The sequence below is a fragment of the Scleropages formosus genome, chromosome 4 (genome assembly GCF_900964775.1).
Source record: "Scleropages formosus chromosome 4, fSclFor1.1, whole genome shotgun sequence".
In the NCBI taxonomy this organism is placed as follows: Eukaryota; Metazoa; Chordata; class Actinopteri; order Osteoglossiformes; family Osteoglossidae; genus Scleropages; species Scleropages formosus.
In genome coordinates, this window is record NC_041809.1 from 37,347,411 (window position 1) to 37,373,253 (window position 25,843).

The 25,843-nt window shown below is 45.1% G+C and overlaps 1 protein-coding gene across 3 annotated transcripts; it reads left to right on the top strand.

Moving 5' to 3' along the window:
- The first annotated feature begins 406 nt into the window (after positions 1–406).
- Positions 407–25,843, top strand: LOC108934341 (pecanex-like protein 3). 3 transcript variants are annotated; one of them, XM_018751985.2, is made up of 36 exons: positions 407–942; positions 2,514–2,820; positions 4,270–4,478; positions 4,843–4,948; positions 6,014–6,053; positions 6,331–6,426; positions 6,549–8,321; positions 10,426–10,555; positions 10,704–10,873; positions 11,061–11,118; positions 11,257–11,398; positions 11,529–11,686; positions 12,254–12,407; positions 12,582–12,614; positions 13,018–13,189; positions 13,353–13,463; positions 13,563–13,654; positions 13,911–14,020; positions 14,155–14,260; positions 14,351–14,443; positions 14,910–15,060; positions 15,244–15,388; positions 15,658–15,835; positions 16,305–16,413; positions 16,627–16,756; positions 16,987–17,045; positions 17,866–18,081; positions 18,254–18,507; positions 18,615–18,845; positions 19,463–19,566; positions 19,746–19,893; positions 20,155–20,385; positions 20,630–20,904; positions 20,988–21,172; positions 21,479–21,894; positions 22,072–25,843. In XM_018751985.2, the coding sequence occupies exons 2-36, from the start codon at positions 2,668–2,670 to the stop codon at positions 22,222–22,224; spliced, it is 6,891 nt and encodes a 2,296-aa protein (XP_018607501.1). In that variant the 5' UTR covers positions 407–942; positions 2,514–2,667; the 3' UTR covers positions 22,225–25,843. The 3 variants fall into 3 exon arrangements, with proteins under 3 accessions (XP_018607501.1, XP_029107374.1, XP_018607502.1); XM_029251541.1 differs by having other exon boundaries at positions 407–910; positions 2,398–2,820; XM_018751986.2 differs by having other exon boundaries at positions 407–910.

Here is a 25,843-nt window from a genome sequence, read left to right on the forward strand (position 1 = left end):
TCGATACTGAATTTTACTTTGAATACGCGGTAATTATTAAATCGTCAATGTTATAAATATACGATGAAATTAGTGTAAAATACACGTGTTGTAGCCTACAAAATTTATGTAACTGTGTGTATGCCACGTTTTTTACCCATTAAAATTAGGGAAAATAATACAAATGTCATGATTCACTGGTAAAGTTTGTTGAGTGAAGTACGATCGTGTAACTTAACCAAAGCCAATATTGATAATTTGTAACACATAAGAGCAGCACAGTACAGGAAAAAAAAAAATCATCGCTTGTATTTCGTCCACTTGCTAGTCGGATGATGGAAAAACACGCGATAAATCCGGTATTAGAGTTAAGCAATAGGCGCTTTTTACCATTAGTGCCGACTGGGAACGTCATGACGTTCCAATATTTTGTGAAACAAAATTTAGGGTCAGCTCACAGTTTGTTCTTATTGGACCCAATCATGTGGGTCAACGCGTTGACTGACGGGTGCTCCGTCCAATCACAGTGTGGAACGGAGCCCTCTTCCTGTAGGTAGGCGTTTGCTACCTGTGTGAATGGGCGAATTCGACAGGGGGAGTTTGCAGGGTGAAGGGAAACTGTATTTTTTTTTTTAACAGGAGTTAAAACAAACATGTTTTCAGTAGAGTTCGTTGGCTAAAGGGCAATGACGATTTTGAATTATTTCTCTTCCACGTCTCTCGCCGAACGGAGCCGAAAACACGGACGTCCCCATCTCCGCTTTCAGCCTGGAAGAAGACGAGAGAGAGAGAGAGCACAATGATTAAGAGCTAGTAGCTGTCGCTCGTGGATCCGGAGAGACTGGGGGGAAAACGGGTCTTGTGAGCCCAGCGACGGAAGGGGAAGAAGTGGCTATGGTCGGCGCTAGAAGAGCAGCGCAGCCAAGCAAAAGTGAGCTCCAACTACTAGCCGGCCGATGTAGGGTATGTCTGCCTGTGGCCTAGTAGATACTAGTAGTAGCTAGTCGGCGTGCTGGAGGAAGCCAGCAGCGTAAAACCGGATTCTGGGCTGGCGCCGCTGGTCTGTCGAAGCTCCCGGGCTGCGCTGTGTTCTCCCCCCGTTAGTTAGTAGCTGGTTACTGTTAGCGGGTCGCTTTTGCCAAGCGTCGACAGGCGTGTATCCGGGACGGGACCGGAATATAGCGGGGCTGCTGCGCGGTCGATGGCTCGAACCCCCAGCCCGCGTCCTGTTAGCGCCTGTTAGCCGCGCGAGCCGCAGGTAGTTTTCTACTACACGCGCGAGACACAGGTCCATGTAGCCCCCGGCCGGCTCAATGAATGATCCCCTCAGCGACGGGGGCTCCTCCTTGTCCTTCCCGACTTCCCGCATACTCAAGAAGTGAGTATCAGTCGTTCCCACTAGAACTGGCCAGTGCGGCTGGTATAATTGATCGATGTCGAGTATATCTGATCTGTTTAACCAGAAAGCCCGGCGGGGGCCAAGAAGAAGCGAACGACGAGTCTTGTGGATCTAATCCGATTGATTCCGAGCTGACAGCCAGGAAACGCTTCTGACGAGAATTTCCCGGTCGGGGTAACGAAGGAAACACGACGAAAATAGTCGCAAAGTGTGTTGTTGCTTGACGAAGTTCGTCAGTCAGGTGAAAAAAATGTCGTTCGGCGACGTCTTCTTGTCACACTTACCTGCTAAACCGGACGAGTGTCGTAGCTAACAAGCCTGCCTGGTTTCGAAGAACGAGAGCAGCAAGGTTTACCTTTTGTCCCGTTAGACATACGGCAGTTTGTATTTCTCGGATTTTCTCAGGGCAAAAAGACGCAAACTCATCGAAACTGGATTAGAGTGAAACCGGTCGCAAGGGGGACACAAAAAAGAGTGAACGGTAACGGTTCACACACTCACTGGCGGCCAGAACTGGAGAGTCCGATAGCGACAGCGCTTACTTAGTGTTTTACTCATTATTTTCCGTTAGGACGTGCAATGGTTAAACGACAACATCGCAAGCAATAAACTATATTTTTTAAAAGCCATCATCGAAGCCTTGCTTTTTATTTATTTTATATATTGTGATCCAAACGTTAAAGAATTCAGCTGCTTAGCTTGTTTGTTTGTCCGCCGTTCGGTCCTCGTCAACATCATCATGGCAGACAGCGGCGCGAGCCAGAGTCAGAGTAGCCGCTTCTCGGGGAAGGATTTTCTCACTCAGCGCTCGCTTTTTCTTTCTTTCTTTCTTTCTTCTCTCTACTTCATTGACATTTGTTAACTTGAAGTGCTGGGAAACTGAAGAAATCTAACAGTTTGTGACTGTCCTCCTCCTCCCGATGAATGTTTTTGTTTTCTCATTTAGTCACCACCAGTGTGCCAAATTATTATTGCTCGAAATATATATATATATATATATATTTTTTTTTTTTTGCAAGAATTGGCAGGCAAAGCGTCATATTTCCGGAAAGGGACATGCTGCAAGCTTTCTCCTCCTAGTAGGAGCTTAACGAGGCCCAAGTGGTAGAGCGTCGTTCGTTGTTGTCCTTGGCAGAGGCTGCTGTCGCCCACTGAATGGAGCCCCAGAAGCCATAGGGCGCACGGGCTACGGGGGGCACGGGGGGCCCTGAACTCTGCACCCGCGACCGGCCCGCTGCCTGCATCCACTGGTGAGCTGCCGCAACCCTCCGGACAAAGTCAGAAAGATCATGGGCTCTCAGGCACTTCAGATACTGCGGCAGGGTGTGTGGGCTTCGCTCACTGGGGGGTGGTACGTAGACCCCCATCAGAGCACCTTTTCGAACTGCTTTCACCTCTACCTCTGGATATTCCTGCTGGTGTTCCCATTCCTCCTGTACATGGTGAGTTTGGCAAAACACTTTCAAATAGCCTTTTTTTTTTTTTTTCTCCCCCCTTTCTGAAACAGTGACTCACTGAGTGATCTTATGTTTTGATGTTTGTGTTAGTTTTGCAGTTTAATAATAGGTGGTAAACGATAAGTTCCTGAAATAAGGCTCTTCATAACAATGCAAATATATCAGCTTTACCATTTAAAAAGTTAGAAATGTAAACATTTTTGAGCAAGGTATGCACAGAAAAGTGCCAAATACACCTTTTTCCTAGTTGTGTGTGTGTGTGTGTGTGTGTGTGTGTAAATTGGGAAGAAAAAGGACTATCAAGCAATCTTGAAGCTAGTTGGAACAGTAGCACTTAAATGTTATCCCAGAATCACTAACTGTACCTACATTTAGAGGCACATGTGACTGTAATTACTTTTAATTTTATAGATTTTGCATCTGTCTTAAGCGTAAACCAACGCCAAACAAGGGTATGGAAATATACATCTTGTAACTTTATTTTTTGATTTCCACATCACACTCCAAGACTCTAATTGCCTTTTATTTCTCCAGGTTAAGTAGTGGTGTATTTTTCCCTGCTGTGAAGTAAATACATCATTTGAAATATTTCTAAATGTGTGCCAGCAATAGTGTGGCACGTGCTTTTACTTACTTTTCAAAAATAATGCAGTGTTTCAAATTTCATTGTGATGGCATCTTTTTCTTTGATATTTTTGTGAAAATTGCAGTACAGTACTGTGAAATGTGAAAGTGATTTAATTATTTTCTCCTGTTTTAGTGTGGTATTACCATAGTGGCTGAAATTCTTGATATGTTTTTGATAAGTGTGGTGTTCAGTCAGTAGAATCATATAACCTTTCCATATATTTTCTATACAGCTTATCCATGTTTTGGTAACATGCAGTAGAGGAATTGGATTTTGCCTGTATATTTGATGGACATGCTCTGTAATTTACAACACTATCTTATGTGCTGTGAATTGATTCAACTGAATGAGTGGATTTCAAGTTTAAGTTCAGTGCCAATGAAAGTTTATTTTTGTTTTTAAAGAGGGTTTAATTTAGTACAGACATTATTGGACAGCACAAAATAGATGGCTAAATCTAAGACATCCTTGTTTCAGGTTGTTATTCATTAGGCTTCGATTCTTTCACCTGTACTTGTTTTTCTGATATAGTAGTTGTATAGTCTCCTTGTTTTAACTTTGCCATTGTCTCACAGTAAATCTGAGAGTTTATGCTAAGATAGTAGTTTGAGAGTTATCAAACTTATTCATATAGCAGTTCTTAACTGTGGTCTTCATTAGTCCTTTTGCTTAACCATTGGGCATATTTTCTATGCAGTGAATTAGGTAGGGTCTCCAGGTATGAACAGCCATTGTTTAACATTCCTGAAGAGTGTGTACCTTCAACTAAAATTCTTTTCCTACCTCTTTCTCCCCAAAAAAAACAGGCACTGCCATCCAGTATAGTTGTGGCAGTGGTCTATTGCATAGTTGTGGCTGCCTTCTTCACAGCCATCAAAGTGGTGAACTTCCGGCTGCATGCCATGTTTGACTTGGGGGAAATAGTGGAGAAGAGGCAGGCCTCCTTCACCACTGATGCTCTGAGGGTGGAAGAGGTGGACGATGGCTCTGGGGCACATGAGCGAAACCAGCACAGGTAAAGCATGCTACCAGGCACTCATATACAGTTGTCTCACTGACATTGGTAACAAACACCAAAGCATCATTTTGGACCTCTGCAACCCCTCTTTCCCAGCTTTTATCTTCTTTGCATGGTTAATATCCACTGCTTGCAGTTACATTTTGTTATCATACAGTTGTTTTGGTTGCACTGGTTTAATAAAAATCAGAAGTATGGAAAGTTAAGAATGAATGATATTAATGCTTCTTTTCTGTACTTAAACACTGGAGCCAGTAGGTCAGGATCTAAGTTTTTCAACCATCCTTTGCTTTCCTTATCAGTACAGCATCACCTGTCAATCAGACAAGTACAGGTTGTAGTATTAATGCTCATCTTTCAGGGACAGCAGTGGAGGTGTGGAGATGACGGTTTTCCGGAAAGTCAACTCGACCCCCCCTGTCCGCTGCAGTTCCCAGCACTCCCTGTTTGGTCTGAACCAAGTGTCTGTAAGGGTCGACCACCGTCTCCAAAACAAATGCATCAAATGGTCCTGTAGTACTTTGTTCTCTGTGGGACATATGCTTTGTGCTGGGCCACATGATCTAATCATCAGTTCTGAAGTGACACCCCGCCCCCCCGACTTGTATGTCAGTTTGGGTAGGAGCGACTGCTAAATGTAATGAAAATGAAATTAATCACAATGTGCTGGTGAAAGTCAGTCGATCATGATATTCTCTACCTTTTTGCTGTCCATGTCTGAATGAAATGTTTGGAATAAAGCTTCGGTGATTTCCGTTGCTGAACTGGGAGATCAAGCTACCATACAGCAACAATGTCATTATTACTTGTAAACTGGCTTAGAATTCTTATTTAATCTAGAATGCCCAGGATGGGTGGGCAGCCTCTGGCAATTGGACCTGCGGAGGTCTTTTTTTTTTTTTTTTTTTTTTTTTTTTTTTTTTTTTTTCCTCCTCCCTTGACTTTCAGTTGGGAGTTTTTTGTTCCTTTCCTCCGTGGCCAGTATGGATAGCTTCATAAAAGCATTTCTGTTATGCTAGTCTGTATTCAGCTGTCTCTTTTTTGTTTCTTTGTTCTAATGTATTTATTTCTTTGCCTTATGCCTGTGTTCAAGCGCTATGTGTCACTGTGTTAGAAGAGCGCTCTATAAAAAAATCAGTTGAATTGACATTCCATATACTTGGTATGAATTGCTCCCTGAGCCAGTTAACTCAGCCTTTATGAATGAGCTATACCCAAAAGCAGGCTTTTTAATGTCCACTTTAGCTGTGCCACAGTTGGAGGCACATCTATTGCCTGCACACATTTGAGGCATGGCTTTAGTGACTTCATCTTTGTAATAGTGGTCCTCTCACCAGTAGTGCACTTCTAACACTATAAATTGTTTTTATAGATATGAGTACAGTTGGTTACATAAGTACTGTAATGCAAATGCTAGAGGATGTTTCAGAACTGACTTTATTTTCAGATCTTTCTGCATGGCATCCTACTCACTCACTTTTACTCTAGGTAACATTTTAAAGAGTTATATTGGTTTTTCATTTTGTTTTTAGGAGTTTTTGCCTCAACTTGATGACACAGGAGGCTCCAAAGGTAAATATTTAGCCTGCCTTTTCTATTCTGGTGTGTCCTGTGCTACACTCTTACATTGTCGTCACTGTTTTTGAGATTAAATTGCAAAATATAGGTCAACTATGTTCTGTTACTGCCAACCTTATTAAAGTAATAACACAAGAGGTATGATTTTGAATTGATATCGGATAAATCACCTGGCATGTCTTGTATGTGCTTCAGTGTAGCTTTATTTGCCACGGGCTATTTTTACACAAAAGCAGCTTCCAACTCAGAAAGATGATTGCATTTTTTTCAGACATCAAGGAGGTGATGAGAGAGCAGGGCAGCCACAATGTGATTTTGACATCAGCAGACAGAGACATTCTCCGGCACTGCTCCCAAGACACCATCCGTAAGTGTTGCTGTGGCAACAAATTCAAGACCAGGCGCTGGAGAGGCAGTGTCCCAAAAAAAGTGCCCCCGCTGACATTATTTTCAACACATTTTTAATTGACATTCTCTTCTTGTCCACAGGGGGCAGCAGTGTGGTCCAGTCCTGCTTGGCTGCTGCTCTGGCTGGGGACTTCCCTAGCCTGATGGGGGCTGGCACCATGATGACAGGAGGGTTTGGGGCCACAGGACCAGGGGTATGCCCGTCCATCCCCCCATCACCTTCTAGCCAGGGTGAAGGAGAAGACAAGGAGCATGCAGTGGAGGATGTTGAACAGGAAACAACCAACCAACTGTCCAAGAGGAGCCCTGAGGAAGAAGTGATGGGGGACTATTCACCTCTTGCTCCTTCAGGGGAGTCAGAGAGCCTGGGTGATGCACCTCTCAGCCCCCTCATCAAGAGCAGCTTGAGTGAGGAACTAAGTGAGAACCTCTTGGGGCTTGGCCTTGACCCTGGCGCCTTTGCACCTGGCACAGATCACCCACCACGGGCTATTGCTGCCGGCTCTACGGACAGTTGCTTCAGTGGTGGGGGTGCTACCACTGACAGGGAGACCCTGAGCACAGTGAGCAGCTACCGCAGTGAGAAGACAGACTCCACTCAGTTGGAAAGCCCCTCATTGAGCTTGAGCCGCTCTGCCCCATTAGGAGTGGCCTCCACGGTGGCCAGCTCAGCCCCCAATCCAGGTTCAGGTACTGCAGGAACCTCAGAATGCTTGGGGCTGCCAGAAGGCAGTGACACAGATGACCTCTCTGACAGTGAGCTGCTGCGATCCCCCTCCAAAGAGCCATCGCTGGGGCAGGGCCTCGACCGGACACTCGTGGAAGGGGAGGACTTACCCTGCCTACCCCAGGACACAGAAATGGCACAGCCCCTGGCCCTCCAGGACTCCTCCCCCTCAAGCAGTGGGCATTCTGAAGCCTGTGACCTGGACCGTGGGGTCTCTCTCCCCCCCCTGCCCCCACCCCGGCAAGCTAGCTCTGTGCCGACAGGGCTAGCACTTGGCCTTGGTTGTTCAGAGCCTGCTTTGCCTGTTACCCCCCGACCCTTCCTGCTGTCCGACCAGCCATCGCTACAGTCACAGCAAGTGGTGCGGCCCAAAGACCTGAAGCTACTGCGGGCAGGTGTTGGGGGCAGCATTGGAAACAGGCCCAGCCGGCGGAAAACCCCCCGGAAGCGAGGGGGTGCTGGCAGTAGCAGCTTCGACTCCGGCTCATACCGGCGTCACCACAATCACGGGCAGCATAGAGACTACATCCCAGTCCGTAGCCGACTAGGTGCCAAGGCATACAGCGAGAGCCTGTTTGAGGACTCCAGCGATGAGGATGAAGGTAGCGAAGGCAGTGACATGAGTGCTGGCTCCAGCCTAGGTTCCCAGCACCACTACAGCTCAGATGATGACGACTCGAGCTCTTCCACCTCCTGTTACTCCCCTGACTCAACCAATGCTGGCATTCAACCCTTGCCTCCTTTGTGCAGTCAGTTGCCCAGTCCAAAGGAAGGGGGAGAGCCTGATACTGCAGGTCCCTCCCACTGCAGAGGGGCCCAGAGGTCAGCAAGCACAGCAAGCGCTAAGACACACGCCAGAGTCCTCAGTATGGATGGGGCTGGGGGGAATCACACCAGTCCCGGAGAACTGTCTTCTGTTCCCCTGCCTCTGCCACCATCTGCCATCCCTGCTCCGCGTCCTCTTACTGTCTCCAAGTCAGACCTGGAAGCAAGGACAATACATGCAGAAAATTTGCCTGGTACCCATCATCATCATCATCATCTCGAGTCTCTGGGAGGCTCCTGGGCTGGTAATCAGACGGGCTGGCGGGCGGGAGAGTTGGTGGAGGAGGGAGCTGTAGGAGGAGGTGAGAGTCCACTTCAGGATTTTAAAATGTTAAAATTTTTCTTTTTTTTTATTTTAATGTGCTTCTCTTGGAATCTTAATTTCATGGATTTTTTTGCTCCTGTATTTCTCAGCCCTGGTCATGGTGGTACCCAGTGTGCTCAGTGTTTTTCTTTAAACTTTGTTGAAAAAAATGGCATGATTAAAATACAGTGAGGCTGAATATGTTAGATGAAGATTTGCTAACTTTTCAATTATGTTAAACTTTAAGCCTGAACTTAGGTTTTTTCCTAAACAATTACAATATTATTAGAACACTGCTGCAGGTTCCTTTGTCTTAAAATCTTAATTTGTGAAACTTCAAACAGAATAAATTAGCATTAGGCTTGAAGTATTGTTTTTTCCAAATGTAACTGCTAAAAAGAAGTGTAAGAATTGTAGTAATTCCTTAACGGAAATCTCAAATAGTACCTATCTTTTATGCAACATAAATATATACACTTATTTGCTTTTCAATATTGGACAGAAAAGATGTAGAGTTTATACAAACTGAAGGAATTCCTTAACAAATGCTTATAGCGTATAATGAATCATTCCATTAATTCAGTGAAGAGCTCAGTCAAACATGAAAATTACAAAGTCAGGTCTGACAAAAAACTACCAATATCAGGGATTGGACCAAGGCCAAGAGCTGGTGCCTTAAACAGTCCTTTTATATGTGATGTGAAGTTGTTTATTGCTTACTTAAGGACTGTATAGCTAAAATTTTAAACTTTTAGACTTGTCAAACAAAGCAAAAGTGGATTTGTTTTTGCGGGAATTTTAGTGACATTGACAGATTGAAGTGGATGCACAAAAGGGGGTGAAGTGTATATCTCCTCTACTCGTGTTAATTTTTTAGTGTAAAAATCTTGTCTATGCAAGGTGAACTTATTTCTGGGTCTTTTTTTTTTTTTTTTTTTTTTGGGGGGGGGCGATGGTGTTGCGTTAATGATTGGAGCAAGATCATCTACATTTTTTTATTTGCATCACTGGTGTCAGACTCTGTCCATAGAGGGCTAGTTCTCAGTTTATTCTATTCTTTTTTTCAAGTCAAGTGGCTTTATTGTCATTTCAACCATATACAGCTGGTACAGTATACAGTGAAATGAAACGACGTTCCTCCAGGACCACGATGCTACATAAAACATAAAGCTACCTACATAGGTTTACATAAAGTGCACATGTGCAAGACTTGTGCAAACAGCACAAGACAGTACAGTAATTAACAAAACAATCCTATATAAAAAGATATTACAGTATAATAAGTACTATAAATATACTAATTGGCAAAAATACAGTTGGTCAGTACAGTATAGTGGAATGGTGTTCAGTTGAGCATAGGTTTGTGTGGGTTGGTGTCACTCCAGTCCCTGGGTATTGACAAGTCTGATGACTTGGGGGAAGAAACTGTTACGCAGTCTGGCAACGAGGGCCCAAATGCTTTGGTTCCTTTTGCCAGACGGCAGGAGGGTGAAGAGTTTGTATGAGGGGGGTGTATGGGGTCATCCGTAATGCTGGTGGCTTTACAGATGTAGCGTGTGATGTAAATGTCTGTGATGGAGGGAAGAGAGACCCTGATGATCTTCTCAGCTGTCCTCACTATCCACTGCAGGGTCTTGCAATCCAAAGTGGTTCAATTTCCAAACCAGGCAGTGATGCAGCTGCTCAGGATGCTTTCAATAGTCCCTTTGTAGAATGTGGTGAGGTTGGGGGGTGGGAGATGGGCTTTCCTCAACCTTCACAGAAGGTAGAGATGCTGCTGGGCTTTCTTGGCTATGGAGCTGGTGTTGAAAGACCAGAAGAGGTTCTCCGCCGGGTGAATTTGGTGCTCTTGATGATCTCCGTGGAGGAGCCGTCGATGTTCAGTGGAGAGTGGTTGTTCCGTGCTCTCTTAAAGTCAACAACTATCTTTTTGTTCTTATCTTTATAAATAACAATCACAGTCCATAGCAGATATGTTTTTGGAAACAATTTATGTAGACGTTTGCTATGGATAACCTAATGATGGACAAATTAGACTAGTAAAGACAAAAACCAGTATATACACGGGCCCTATCTCAGTCTGCTTTTGCCTTTCATCCCAGCCTTGGCCTCTGAGGAGGGTAGTAAGAGGGACTCTGTGAGCAGCGTGAAGAGGACACAAGCCATCCGCCGGAGGCACAATGCAGGGAGTAACCCCACACCGCCTCCCTCTGCCATGGGATCTCCCCCTAGGTGGGTCTCGTGTCTGAACTGAATGCTCTCACCTTTACAGTCAGTCTGGTGCTCATTTCGCTGTCAGTTGTAACAAATGTTGCTCTGCTGCCCCCCCCCCCTTTTTTTTTTTTTTTTTTAATGGACTGTGCTTCTCCAATCTCTTCAGCCTACAGGATCTCCAGCGCGTGCGGACCTCCTCCCACTCACGTGCTCTCACCCTGCCCTCAGCCCTGCAGTTTGCCTCATCCCTCCTCCTGCCCCGGGGAGGTGTGCATGAAGCATCCACTTTTGATGACACCTCAGAGGGGGCAGTGCACTACTTTTATGATGAGAGTGGTAAGTGTGAAGGATAGTCAGTAATCAAGACTATGGCCAGGGTTCATTGATCAAAGCTAAGCCCTCCATATTGTTTTTATTTCCCAGCTCTTGTAATAATTGTTTGAAATTTTAGAAAGAATTGCAAAAAAATTCAGCTGTATGGTCATGATCATCCTGCCAGCAGTGTTATGGGCATGTGTTGTAGGAGTGAAGAGATCTTACACTTTTGGACCAGCAGGAGGAGGCTATGAAGATCCTGTACAGTAAGTTTAGAGTTCTCTTCCCAGAACTTGTTTTCTTGTAGTCTTGCTGAAGAGCTGTTTTGTGTAATGGACATCTTCAGTATCTTTCCAGCATTAAGCATTCACTTTCCTTACCTCATCTGCTTGTGTGTCCCATAGAGAGCGGGAGAGACAGTCCCAGTCCTCCAGCTTCACCTCCACAGAGGTCCAGGAAGGGGCGCCAGTACTGTCCATGCTGCAGCCCAGACCTGTTGTCCTGCAGGGGATGCAGGTGCGCAGGGTACCGCTGGAGATACCAGAGGTGAAGAAGCTTAATTTTTGATTGCACTGCTGGATCTCCAGTGTGTATGGCAATCATCATTTGTGCAAGGGAAAAACAGTGCTTCTCCCCACTATGTATCTCATCCTGGATGATATGTTTCTTCCTCTAGTTTGACCTGGACCACGAATCCCTTCACGAGTCTCAGGAGAACACACTGATGATTGAGGAGAAGGCAAAGCCCAAGCAGTACTACCGTTTCTGGGTGCTGCCAGGAAAATGGCTTCGCGTGCGCTATGACCGCCTGGCCCTCCTTGCCTTATTAGACAGGTGAGCCTAGGGGATTGGAGAGAGCCTGCTGTGGCTCATGGGACATGAACACCAGAAAAAGTTATTTACAAGTTCTATTAAATATCCCACTGTGTATTTTTATTGGTTTTATTTACTTGCCCTTTAGAACCTTCAGTGCACTTTTCTTTAGCTTTGTGCAAATTCCATTATTACTTCTCTAAAAGGATCCCGAATATATTAAAAGGCTGCAGAGGTGACTTGCTATGAAGTTCAGTTGTCCTGGTGGAAAAGATGATTAGTTATGTTGTGCAGTGGCACAGTTTACAAAGTGATGCATTTAGCATTTTATTGAAGCATCTATACGGACACAATAGTCCTCTATCTCAGTGATGTTACCTGTATCTGGCTGGTTCAGTCTCCTTTCTGTAACACCTGCTAAGTGTACTTTAACATGAAGTGAACCTTAGACAAATTCCATCCATTCACAGTCATATGTAACTGTGAATTAGGGCCATACCAACCAAGGGGGGAGCAGCAGAGCAACTGCAGGTGGTTAATAATCATGAGTGACTCATTAAAGAATCTACTGTTTTGCCTGTCCCTCAGAAACCGACGCGTGGTGGAGAATGTGTTTGCAGTGCTGCTGGCCAGCCTGGTAGCTTTCTTGGGTTTTCTGCTACTGCTTCAGGGTTTCTTCAGGGACATTTGGGTCTTCCAGTTCTGTTTGGTCATCGCCAGCTGCCAGTATTCCTTACTGAAGGTGGGTTGTGAGCTAATGTGCACAGAAGGCAGTGATAGTTTGTCCAGTTTTGAGTTGCCAAAGATTCTTTACTTAAAAAAAAAAAATGTGGCTGTAGCATGACTTCAAAGTGTTTGCTTTTGTTTTGAAACCTGTCGTCATCTGTAAGTTGACCTGTTTTGTGCTCTCTTACAGAGTGTACAGCCTGATGCTGCCTCCCCTATGCATGTAAGTTGGAAAAAAAAAGCAAAGCAAATTGTTCCAAAGTATGTTTTCTGCTAGAGTGAGTCTGAGCACCTCTGGGGAAAGTAGCATCTAATCACACATCATTTTATAGAGTGTGTAACAGACTGATCTGGAGTCTTTTGAACACAGCTGATTGCAGGCCACTGGCTATTATGTTTGCTAATCCTGTTGTTGGAAACAAGCAGTGTGTGTTGCACAGAAGGCTAGTCAGCTGGAGCATTAATTTGATTTTGCTCATGTTCGATCTTGTGCGTAAAGTCCCAGACAGTAAAAACTGCACACCTTAATTGACGGCGTTGACTGTGCAAGTATTGGTGTGTCAGGAGGCATTGTGGACTCATTTGTGATCACTTTGTGACCGCTTGTTTTTTTGCTGTTCAATCAGGGGCACAACTGGATTATTGTTTACAGCCGTCCAGTTTACTTCTGTTTCTGCTGTGTGCTCATCTGGCTCTTTGACCTGGGGGGCAAATCCATTCGCCTGCAGCCCTTCACCCTATACAGCATAACCTTCTTCTCGGCACCCTTTCTTCTCTGCGCAAGGGATGTTCTCATAGGTTAGCCTCTGAGATTTGATTCCAGAATTGAATTAATGCATCATCCCCCTCCAAATTTGATTTAATTTCTGTGCAAAGTACTGTAGATGGCTAAGTTAATGTGTCGGTGTGTTACAGTGGGATTGTCTCACCTTTTCTCATTCCACTTTGTCCTGTGTTGCAGTGTTCATCCTCTGCTTCCCTGTCATATTCCTCTTTGGGCTCCTACCTCAGGTGAACACTTTTCTGATGTGTCTGCTGGAGCAGGTGGACATGCATATCTTTGGAGGAACAGGTAAAAAGCTTGTAATGCATGTCAACATGACCAGGAGGACAGTGATGAATATAATTCATTTGTCAATATTCAACACTGAGTGCATTTCTCTGTCTACAGCCACCACCAGTCCTCTGTCATCCGTCTACAGCCTGACACGCAGTGTCTTTCTGGCTGCACTGCTCTATGGATTCTGTCTGGGTGCTATCAGTGTGAGTAGTGGGAAGGGTTTTTCCTCAGTGTGGGAGTAGTTTGGTTATTCTCATTGGGTTGGTTTGCATGTTGCTGTTTTTAAAGTCATTTTTTCATTGGATATTGTTTTCTCTTTTTCTACGACAACTACCTCTTCCTCCTCTTTTACCTTTTTCTTTTTTGTCCATTGTGGGTTCCTTTTCCTCCCTTCCTCTGTTCACCTCCTCTCCATCCCTCACCCCACATGTCACACCTCACGTTGCTGACTGAACTTAGGCCCCCTGGGACGAGCTCCACGTGCCAGTTCTGTTCTCTGTGTTCTGCGGACTGCTCCTTGCCTTGTCCTACCACCTGAGTCGCCAGAGCAGCGACCCCACTGTCCTTTGGTCAGTCTGCCTTGCATCTCAGAAGTGTATTGCTGTTTATTGCAAGTAAAGGCAGAGCACGATTTCGTAAACTAAGAATTGTTTAAGAAAGCTGTGATTATTCGTATTCACTGTTGAATTTTGAATCTTTGCAGGTCGCTTGTTCGCTCGAGATTCTTCCCAGAGCTAGAAAGTCGAAACCCAGAGGAGCCCCCACTGGAGATAAAGGACCCGCTGCCTGAAAAACTACGAAACTCTGTGGTATTGCTTCAAGCTGTTCTCAAACCTCTAATTGAACTATAACCATGTGGAGTTCTGTTAGTCATTTCTCTTCTCTTTCCACACTGGCAGAAGGAAACCCTTCATTCGGATCTGGTCATGTGTCCTCTCATGGCCATCATCACATTTGCCATTAGTGCCAGCACAGTGTTCATAGCACTGCAGGTATGGAGGAGAGCATCCAGAATCCTGTATCACTTCTGACACTTTATAAAATTTTAAAACTACAAATTTAATTTTTCTGTAGAACTTCAAAATTGTAAAAGTGAACTTTTGAGGCATATTCTATAACCTTGGTTTGAAACTGCATTTTGAGTTTAGTGTGCCCAGAGAATCACAGCTGCAAAAGTCAGTTTTTAATTAAATGGGGGGGGGGGGGTCACAAAAATGGTGTATTCAAGCACTGTTCTAGTACTTTCCCATAATCAATATTTTACCATTTTCTTTTCAATGCATTATGGTTTTAACAGTTAACAGTAACATTTTATTTAGCATGATTGAAAATTCACTCTTCTTTCTTTGCAGCATATGTTTCTGACCCAGACATAGCAGTGAGATTGAATTCTTGACTTTTGTTTTACCACACAAGTGATGTTCTGGTGCTTTTTGGTCCTGCCCCCCTCCCCTCCAGCCTGCTCTCAGTTTTGTCCTCTACGTGGTAGCTGGAGTTATCGGCTTCCTCACCCACTACCTGCTTCCTCAGCTCCGCAAGCAACTGCCTTGGTTTTGCTTGGCCCATCCCATTCTGCGATCACGCGAGTATAGCCAGTTTGAGGTCCGTGGTGAGTACTTCCTCTTCCAGGTTGACATTTGGGTCAAAAGACATAAATCTGGATGACAGTGTGAACACAGGTGGCCCGAGAGGAGTTTGTGGGGCATTGGTAACAAATGGCTAAAACTGGAAGCTGGTTTGGATAGAAGCGTAAGCTAAATGCTTAAGTGTGTACTTTTTCTTCTGTTGGCAGATGCAGCCCAGCTGATGTGGTTTGAGAAACTGTATGCCTGGCTACAATGCGTGGAGAAGTATTTCATCTATCCTGCAGTTGTGCTCAACTCCCTGACCACGGAGGCCCAGGCAGTCAGCTCCAAACCCGACAAGCTTGGCGTATAGTAAGCACCAAAAAGGCAGTTACCATTTGTCACGCCAAGGAATGTGGACAGTCTAGTTGTCCTGGTACCTCAGCCTGAGGCGTTGATGTGACAGGTCAAATGTAAAATCCTGTATTTAAAGATTTGTGCTGACATATGAAAATGGAGTAAAACTAGTAAAACTTGTATTAGTCAATGGAGTCTTAGCCTTCTCTCGAAGCAGAAGGAAACCAGTGTTGCACCTGAGTCTTAGGCCTTGACTTTTTTTGTGCTTCTTGCCCTCTTTGCAGCTGCCATGCTCTGTTCATATCACTGGCAGGGATGAAGCTACTTCGCTCATCTTTCTGCACACCATCCCAGCAGTACGTCACACTGTGTTTCACCGTACTCTTCTTCCACTTTGACTACCCGGCTTTCTCCGAGACCTTCTTGCTGGACTACTACTTCATGTCCATCCTCTTCAGCAAGGTCTGACACCCTCAAGTCATCCAAACAGTTACCACAGTCACTATAATACAGGCCTTTGTGCACACTGATGATGATTACTAGAGCAGAAAAGTTCAAATAATTTGAGTAAAAGTGTTCAGGTCAACTGTAAACCTGCACATGCTATAGCCTGTTAGCACCAGGAGTAAAAACCTCCCCTCTGAGGGCATGATAACTGATGTTCTTCTTGGATTTCAGTGCAGCGGTAGAGAGTCTATTAGTGACACTTTCTTTTTTTCAGCTGTCACTTTGGCTTCCTGGGGATTTACTTTCAGTTCTGGTCTTCATGGGGTTTGGTATCAGATTAAATGGAACAAATATCTTCCATGAGGTTATTGTCATGGGGCAAGAAAACCTTCAGTATTATGGAAGGTTTACAGATTTCCTTGAAGCATGAGGATGAACCTTTTCTTTTGTGGGTGTACTGACTTCTGTTTGTGATGTGTTTCAGCTGTGGGACCTCCTGTACAAATTGCGCTTTGTGCTGACCTACATTGCACCTTGGCAGATCACCTGGGGATCGGCATTTCATGCCTTCGCACAACCGTTCGCCGTGCCTCGTATCCTTGTCTTACAGCTGTCCCATACATTTGCAATGAACTGCTGAGGAGAGTTGTAATTAACTTTTATTTAACTGTTAACAATGCCCTTCTCTTCCTGCTTATATCAACCTTAAACCAGCCTGTTTGTGTCATCACATCACACAGTTCATATGCAGGTGCGGTCAGTCTCAGATTTGCCTCATGGTTCCTTAACTCCATGTGTCACTTCAGACTCTGCTATGCTCTTTATTCAGGCTTTATTCTCTGCCCTCTTCTCCACACCCCTCAACCCCGTGCTGGGCAGCGCAGTGTTTGTAACCTCCTACACACGACCTGTCAAGTTCTGGGAGCGTGACTACAAGTAAGTTTCACCACTATTGTCAGGCAGAGAAAGCAGCCCTCTTAGAATCCGGGCTGTCAAATTTCAAGCTTGTGTTTGAAGACGGTGAAAGCCTGGACCGGTGCTCATTTATTTATTTATTTTTTTTTTAATATATATTAAAAAACACCCCCTGTTAAGTGTCTACACCAGTAATTGTCTACACCAAGCAGAGGTGCACTGATAACTGAAGCATCTTTTAACCTTTGCAGCACTAAACGAGTGGATCACTCAAACACTCGACTGGCTACGCAGCTGGATCGCAATCCAGGTCAGACTTCACAGATACAACCTTCCCACTGTAATGTAACATAATTCCATTAAAAACTCTTAAGATATTAATTAGTGCGCTGGGGACATAGTGTGGGGGTCCAGTTCTAAAGCAGGTAGCAGATTTAAAGAATATGGTGGTGTTAAGATTTGTGAGATACGACAGGAAGGTTCAAATAAATTAATAAAAACTTTGACACTGAAGGAATTTGCACAAGGTTATAGTAGCTCACATACAAGTAGTGATAGAAAAGCCTGGAACAGGTAAATGTGTATAAACAGCATGCAAGTAAGCAAAAAGCAACACTGACAGCTCAGCTGAATAAGTCCACTGCTGAAAAGTCTCCAGAGATCAGTGTGTGCACAGGGGTGCCTTGTCTGAAATCTTGCAGCTGTAGTGTGGCTGGTGGTAGCTACAAGGCATAAAACATAAATGTACTCCAGCTGTAGTAAACTCACTGTTTGGGCTGCAGATCTGCTCCCCGGCAGTGTGTCTGGACTTAACACCACCTGGTGTACACAAGCACAGTACACTTTCCACTTCTCCTAGCAATGCACTGCTGGAAATGTCCTTCTGCTCGTATGTTGGAAAGTCATTCACATTCAGTCTTCAGCAGACACGGCATCCCTACTCAAACCCGCCTAGAACACCAGATCCCCACTGGGCAAGCACAAACAAATATTAGTTTTTACCTGTCCCAACTGTTAAGCAATTTCTCTAAATGTATTAATTTTATTAATTTACTGATGTCTTAACTGTGCCCCTTGCCCTTTACTGCATACCTCCTGGCGAGTACATAATTTCTTTCTGTGTTTACCAGGTGCGGATGACAACAACTTGAACTCCATTTTTTATGAACATCTCACCCGGTCCCTTCAACACAGCCTGTGTGGGGACCTGCTCCTCGGCCGCTGGGGTAACTACAGCACAGGCGACTGCTTCATCCTGGCCTCTGACTACCTCAATGCTCTGGTGCACATCATTGAGATTGGCAACGGCTTGGTCACCTTTCAGCTGCGGGGCCTAGAATTCAGGGGTAAGGCCTCTGGGACAGGCACTGCAAAGGGATGCAGTTATTTCAGATTTTCATGTTTGAACTTTTGAATCTGTGTTTTTACAGGCAGTTCCACTTATTAGGGAATCAAGGTTTAAATGAATTAAAAGCCTGCAGCATGTTAATTTACTTTCCCTCTCCTACCTCCCCTTAGGAACATACTGCCAGCAGCGGGAGGTGGAAGCTATCACGGAGGGTGTGGAGGAAGATGAGGGTTGCTGCTGCTGTGAGCCGGGGCATCTGCCTCATATGCTATCCTTCAATGCTGCCTTTGGACAGCGCTGGTTGGCCTGGGAGGTGGCTGCAACCAAGTATGTGCTGGAGGGCTACAGCATCAGTGACAACAACGCTGCCTCTATGCTTCAGGTCTTTGACCTGCGAAAGATCCTCATCACCTATTATGTAAAGGTACAGGAGAGCAGCAGTGTACTCCTTCAGATTAACACCAAGTATGCGCTGGCATGTAAACTGTTGTTTTATCATGTTTACATCCTCCCCTTAACCGTTTGCTGCAGAGCATAATCTACTATGTGAGTCGCTCACCAAAGCTGGAGGAGTGGCTGGCTAATGAAACAGTGCAGGATGCGCTCCGTCCCTGCCAAGCCCCAACCTATGTGGATAGTGACCCCACCTTCAACCTCAACATTGATGAGGACTATGACCATCGGGCAGCTGGCATCACCCCCACTGCCTTTTGCTCAGTTTATCTGGACTGGATCCAGTACTGCAACAGTCGTCGGCAAGCGGTCAGTTTCCGCTGCTCCACATCAGTGTAACTATAGAATCACTCATACTGAGTGTGAATGATAGTGTGTTTCACTGGTGTATGGATGAGTGACTCGTTGCAAGTAGTGTATCCACCATTGTAAGTCACCTTGGTGAATAAGGTGCTTGGTGATAACACTAAATAGTGTTCATTGGAGAAGTGTCTGATAAATGAATGTAAACTTTATTAAGAGGTAGAAAAAGACCAGATTTCCTTTACTTTCTTGATGGAACCCATCTAACACACTTTCAAAGGTATTAATGTTGTAATGAGAGCTGAGAAAAATCCTGGAAACTGCCCTCCAGACACAATGTTCAGTGGAAATTCAGTGGACATACAGTACATCATGCATTTGAACAGAAGTGGTTAAAGTTTTCCCATTGGGGTGGAGTTCATTAACTAGTTAAAGGTATGAAATCTGTTTGGATGTGTTATATAGAAAGGGTAAAATTCTTCTTTGAATATGAATTGGAGCCTTACTGTTGGGGGGGTAAAGGCTTCAGTAGTGTATGAGGGTTCTATACTGAAAGACCATAAGGGATGTGTGTCAGAATAGTGGAATGTAGGGTTCTGCTGACCAGTGTGTGTATCTTCCAGCCTGTGGACTGTGAGAGAGATTCTTCGCTTGTGAGCCTGTGTTTTGGGTTGTGCATTCTGGGACGCAGGGCTCTGGGGACAGCCTCCCACAGTATGTCAGCAAGGTGAGGACCAGAAAGCTACTGTACATCCTCAGTTACCACAGTGTTCATTAAAGGGATAAAATGCGAGCAGTGCTGTCACTGTGTGAGTTTGTGTATTTACTGATAAATTGAATACTGAACCACGTGAAGAATGTTAAGCTGGAGTATCTGATGGATCCTCGCTCTGTCTGTCTGTCAAGCCTGGAGCCCTTTCTCTATGGCTTGCACGCTCTGTTCAAGGGTGACTTCCGCATCACGTCGCCGAGAGACGAGTGGGTGTTTGCAGACATGGAGCTCCTCAACAGGGTTGTGGCCCCTGGTGTCCGTATGTCTCTAAAGCTGCACCAGGTAAGTTTGGGGAAAACATCAGTCATGTTTCATCTGCTGAGCCCTCAACTTGAAAGCAGAGTTAAGTGTGAAGTGAAATAGTGTGTTTATCTGTGCTAAGTGACTGTCTAGTCCCTCCCCCACCCAGTGGTTTTTTTTTTTTTTAAAACCTCAATAGACAGTGACATTTCTGTTAAGTTAGCAATATAGAGGGGCTCTGGAAGTCCAACAGCAATGTGGGTGAGTAATTCACTGAGAATATCAAACCACTGCCTCTTGCAGGATCACTTCACATCGCCTGATGAGTATGAGGACCCAGCGGTGCTATATGATGCTATTACAGCCAACGAGGAGAAAATGCTGATCTCGCATGAGGGTGACCCAGTGTGGCGCAGTGCTATCCTGGCCAACATGTCCTCGCTTCTGGCACTGCGGCACGTCATGGATGATGGCAGCGATGAGTATAAGATCATCATGCTCAACAAGAGATTCCTGAGCTTCAGGGTCATAAAGGTGTCTGACATTGTAACACTGTATAGTTAAATGCAGTTATTAGTCTTTTTCCTACATTACTTCAGTGACATGTGAATACCAGAGATGTGAAGGTAAAATCAAAACTGGAAAAGCACATAATGAAATTGATGTTGCTCTTGTGTGTGGCTTTTTTGAGGAAATGCAAAGGAAGATTATTAAGATTATGTAAATCATTTCCCCTCACCACAACGTTATGGTCTTTGTCCTTTGTTGCCCCTTGAAGGTCAACAGGGAGTGTGTGCGTGGACTCTGGGCGGGGCAGCAGCAGGAGCTGGTTTTCTTGCGGAATCGCAACCCTGAGCGAGGCAGCATACAGAACGCCAAACAGGCGCTGCGCAACATGATAAACTCGTCCTGTGACCAGCCCATTGGCTACCCCATCTACGTGTCCCCTCTCACCACCTCCTACGCTGGAGGCCATACGCAGCTGCGCTCTGTCTGGGGTGGGCCTGTCAGCCCCCACAACATCTACACATGGTTCATCAGCAGCTGGGACAGGTACCTGTGGCTCCCCCCCCGTCTTGTTGAGCTAAAGGTTAATGTCCCCAGTTTTCGTCACTTCCTGCACTTATCTGCTACAGGTTACAGAAAGGTTGTGGAGCTGGTTGCAACAGTGGGGGCAACATTGAGGACTCTGACTGCGGAGGAGGCTCTTCTTCCATCACCAATAACCCTGTGGCACACCCTCCCCAGAGTGCCCCCACTCAGGGCATCACCCCTTCGACCCTTCCCCAGTCACACCTCACCACCATCCAGCCACCCATGGGTGAGTTTACATCAGCAACCAGCTGCTGGTGGCGACTCACTATTGTACTACATGTTTTAGGCTTGGCCTCTAATGCGGTTTTTATCTGTGTCCTTTGTGAAGGGTTCTGGCCATTGATACATGACTGCCACAGCAGACTTTTCACAATCCATCTAACAAAGAAATCTTTCATGCATCATTCTCAGATATTTTTTTTATTACAATATTGGGGGATCATTGCGATGTGGCATTTTCTTTTCAACTAGTGTTGATGAAGCAGGCAGCTGCGTACTGGCTTAACGGAAATTTGTCTGTATCGCCGCACAGGGAGCGACAACCCTTTGGGGCCAGCATGGCCTCACCACCCTCAGCCACTCCCTCTCGCGTTGCTCAGCCAGTCAGAGGGGAGGCGAGAGGTGAGCTTGGTGACGTCCCTCCAGCGAACCTCATCCATCCAGGGACTGCTGGGACAGCACTTGTCCAGCTCTCAGCTGTCTTTCAGCGGCACGGTCGCCATGCCTACCACAGAGCGCTACTGCGGCAGCAGCGTGCAGGACTGTCCCGGGCCCTCGTATCCACAGCGAGGGACCCAGAGGTCCGTCCTGAGCCTGGGCCTCGGCAGTGCTGGAGGTCTGCCTTACGAGGGGGTTTATGGGAAATGGAGCCTGTCAGGGAGAAAGGGCTTCAATGGGCCTGCCGTTGCAGAAGGGGAAGGAGGAGCATCACAGCCAGTACGGACACAGGTGGGAAACGACGGGGAAAAATTAATCGTGTATTTTTCCCGCGTTCATCTGCACGCTTGTGTATCTTTGAAATGAATTATGAACTGGGCCCAAATATGCAGTGAGAATGTCATCTTGTTGCTTAAATTTAAGCATGTGAAGGTTGATCCCTGCATGTATGTTTTGTGCCGTTTCCAGCCTGTTCCTCCTATCCCTCCTCCTGATGTCAATCCTGGCCTGGAGCTCATGGGGACAGCTTTGCCAAGCGAGGCCACACCCCTAACAACCGGGGAGCCCCCTGCACCCCAGGAGGACTCCACAGAGCTGCCTTTATTGGAGCACTTACGCTGAGTGCACTCGGAGACCAGACCTGCAGCCAAAGCACACTGTCTGGCCAGCCAAGACCCAACGAGACCAGAGCAGGCCTGGTTTCCAACCTTGCTTCCCAAAGTCATTCCAGTTGTCTTCAGGTTCCAAGGAACCAAGGAGAACCGGAAGTGCAGTGAAAAAGAAAAATCCGAGGCTTGTGCGTCAAACCTTGTTCACACCCTGCAATATTGGAAGCACAAATACCTTCCTCTTGTTCGGTTGGGGGAGCCGGCTGCTCGGGGACACGTGGAGTTTTCCTCTCCAGCCGTTCAGTCGTACAGAAGTGTTGATTCTGGTTGCCACTCTGGGCTGATGTGAGGAACAGAGTGTTCAGTCAGTGGAGGTTTGGATCTGCAGAACGTGTTTGCTTAACCGAAAAGCTTCCAAAGCTTCTGTATTCAGCTTTTTGCCTCAGATTAGGAAATATCTGCAAAGGGGTCAGTTTGAGTGGAATTTTTTTTTTTTTTTTTTTTTTGCAAGATGGGGTGTGCTGAATCCTCAATATTCTTTCCATTATTTATGCTTTTCCCTGTTGGCCACACCTACCAGCAGCAATGCAAAAAAGGGAATTAATATCCTCTAAAGCCTGGTTTCCAGCTCAGGGTAGAACGATTCCCAGCAGCTGACTGAATTGCAGCCTGTTTCTGCTTCCTCCCAGGTCTCCGTGCTTCATGACAGTGCAGGGAATTGAAGAAAGGACTACGGCATCATTGGCACCTCTGACCAGTTTGCGGGTGGTAGTTTACCGGTATAGAAAATGATCCCAGAGATGGCAGCTGCTGCAATAATGAGAGGCGAGCAGTGGAATCGCTGGGCATTTGTGGTGTTGAGACTATTCCAAATTGTACTGTAGAGTCGCAAGAGATGCTGGCTTTTCTCACATATTATTCTTTCCACACATTCCAAAGTAACTGTAAGCCCAGTCATTCAGTTTTTTTTTTTTTTTTAAAAAATTAGCTATATATATTCACAAAAGGTCATTATTTTCCCTTGTCAAGCTCAGGGCTTGTACATTTCCTTCATTCTCTCCGTGTCACACACACGCACTTGTTGCTTTACTCATCTCAATTTTCTCCATTTATGGAGTCCTCAGAACACACAGTATATGGTGGGTGGGAGGGATGAGGACCACCCATGAAAAAGGGCACACTGACAGGTCCAAGGCATTGCATCGAAGCAAATATGCAGTACTTGTAGAAGTTACTGGAACTGTCACCACAAGATATTACAGTAGCATTTAATTTTTTCCTAAGGTGGAAATGTTTTTTTTACTTGACTACAACAAACATATTGGTTTCCAGGCCCAACTGAGGAACCTTCCTTTCCTCAGCTTGTTATACCAATCGGCTCTGGACTGTGCATTAGTGGGCAGGACCCAGACCAGACCTTGTTCCTGGTGACTCTAGAGTGCAATAGCTGCCCCAAATTTTTTTGTTTGTTTGGTGCGCTCTGGAAAAGCAAATGCCTACTTTATGGCTATTACTAATACTACTACAAGGTCTTCAACTACTAACTACTACTGTTTCAAGTACTTTTAGCTCCAGCGTTCTAGTTGGAAGCATATTAATAACTTGGAAAAATTGCATATTTTGTGGATAATGTCTCATGGGAGCACAAAGTAAGGGTTGGTCTATGTGTGAAATTAATGCTTAGAATTGGAGAAAAGGAAGGTGGGTAGTTTGCTACTCTTTCCTGATGTCGTTAGGGTTTTACAATTAGAAACTCTCTAGGAGACAAATGTGGCAATATTTAAAATTGATTTTTTTGTTCACAAGTGTCAATACAAAAATTGCCATCGATTGCTCTTTGGTCAGTGTAACTGGAAGTACATCTGAAGTAAGCTCAGTTTTGTTTCATGTTCCATTGAGCGTTAATCTACTACCCTTTTCCTTCTACTTTCCTGCACACTAACTACATATCTGAAATTTGGCCAAAAGAGTGGAGTTACCTTGTTGCTGTTTTGAGATCATAATGAAATGTCTTATTTGGTGACCCTTGGCTGCTCAACGGGCCACAGTGGGCACACAGGTAAGGAGCACAACGCACTGTAGCTTAACACCTGTGTTGCAGGAGTGATGGCCTGTAGTGTTATGAGCGCAGGTGTACTTGTAAACTGTACTGAGAATGTGGAAATTGAATGGAACGCACATGGAATATACAGCAGCTCGGAGGAAGTGAAGGAGTGGATCATACTTAGTTGGTAAGACGTTAATGTTGGTAAACAGTTCTAGTCTAGTAGTTGAGGCAGACTTGCTCTAAGTAGCTGGATATGCAAACTAAATAATGTACTAGTTACTTCTGTCAGTCCCAGGGGGTTTGTGGCTTCGGTTATTTGGTATTATGTGGTCAGCGAGCCGGTGCACTGCTGCCCTCACTGCACCTGGAAAGAATTATGGCAGAATAACAGTATACATTCTGATTTAAGGTGTCCACTATGAGTAAGTGCAGTGGGGATGGTGGGAGGGGTCTGCTGATTCTGCTTCCTGCAGTTTGATGGTCCTGTAGCAGCTCATTGTGCTGTGGCATTGGTCCATGGAAACAATTCCATCTTAATATTGCCCAGTGCACCTCAGGTCTTATGGGTAGAGCTGTAAATTAAAAAGGACACACCCTTTACAAATGTACTGTGTGCGCACGCAGAAATACACTCCCCTTCGCTAATCCCTTGGGTTAAGCAGGGTCCCTTCTTCAGTGTTCCTGCTCCTCCCACCCCACCCTCAACTATCCCCGCAACCTTTTTCCTCAGAGTCAAGATACGTTCCCTTTTCTGTGTACTTCCCTAAATGACAGGCATAGTTTACCCACTGGGAGATAGGAGGCACAAGTTACTGGATAGATCTGGGTATCATTTAAAGGGATTAATTTGCCATTTATGTACAGCATGTAACTGTAAATATATAAATATATTTTATTAACTTGATGGCTGTTTTCCAAGGAAGACACTACTGCGGTTTGGGTCATGCACTGTGTGTTTCACCTTAGCTAAAGTAGAGTAATCTGATATGTCTATATGGAAGAGCACTCTAACATTTAATCATGCAGACTGGGACTAATAACTACTGCTTTTGCACAAAACTTGTAAAAAGTACACATCCCATTTTTATGTTATTTGGGGGTATTTTTTATTTAAATAATTGTAATGCAATATAAAGTTCTGTACAGTTTTTTATGTGAATTCTCCCCTATTTAAATTAAAGCTTTTTGTGTTATCATTTGCAGAGTGTGGGTCACTTTCCTTACTGGGTACCTTTGCATGGGTGCCAGCTTGCAAACACAAAATGAACAGTATATTGAGAGAGAGAATCTTTTACTTTATAAAGCCAAGCTAGAATGCTGAGGAGGTTTACTCATGTACAGGTCCTGTGGCTACTAGTGAAGCTACAGAGTCCCCTCCAGCACCACAACACAAGTTATACAGAGAAGCAGCACAGGAGTATCAGTTTACTCTTGTTCACACTACTTTCTTAAAAGTAGAACTGTTGTACAGATGGTGTTCCAGCTCTTTACTGTAGTTTCACTGCAATTAGTAGAATCATTTTGATATTTATGTATTGCTTCAATAGCTACTTTTGTGTGTAGCACAAATTTCACTTTGACAGGG

What these genes read in the sequence shown, in the direction of transcription:
- LOC108934341 (XM_018751985.2), top strand. Translation starts at nt 2,668, where the DNA reads ATGGGCTCTCAGGCACTTCAGATACTGCGGCAGGGTGTGTGGGCTTCG. An exon ending in TGACACAGGAGGCTCCAAAG is followed by an intron (nt 6,054 to 6,330) that starts GTAAATATTTAG and finishes CATTTTTTTCAG; the next exon opens with ACATCAAGGAGGTGATGAGA. An exon ending in GCCATGGGATCTCCCCCTAG is followed by an intron (nt 10,556 to 10,703) that starts GTGGGTCTCGTG and finishes CAATCTCTTCAG; the next exon opens with CCTACAGGATCTCCAGCGCG.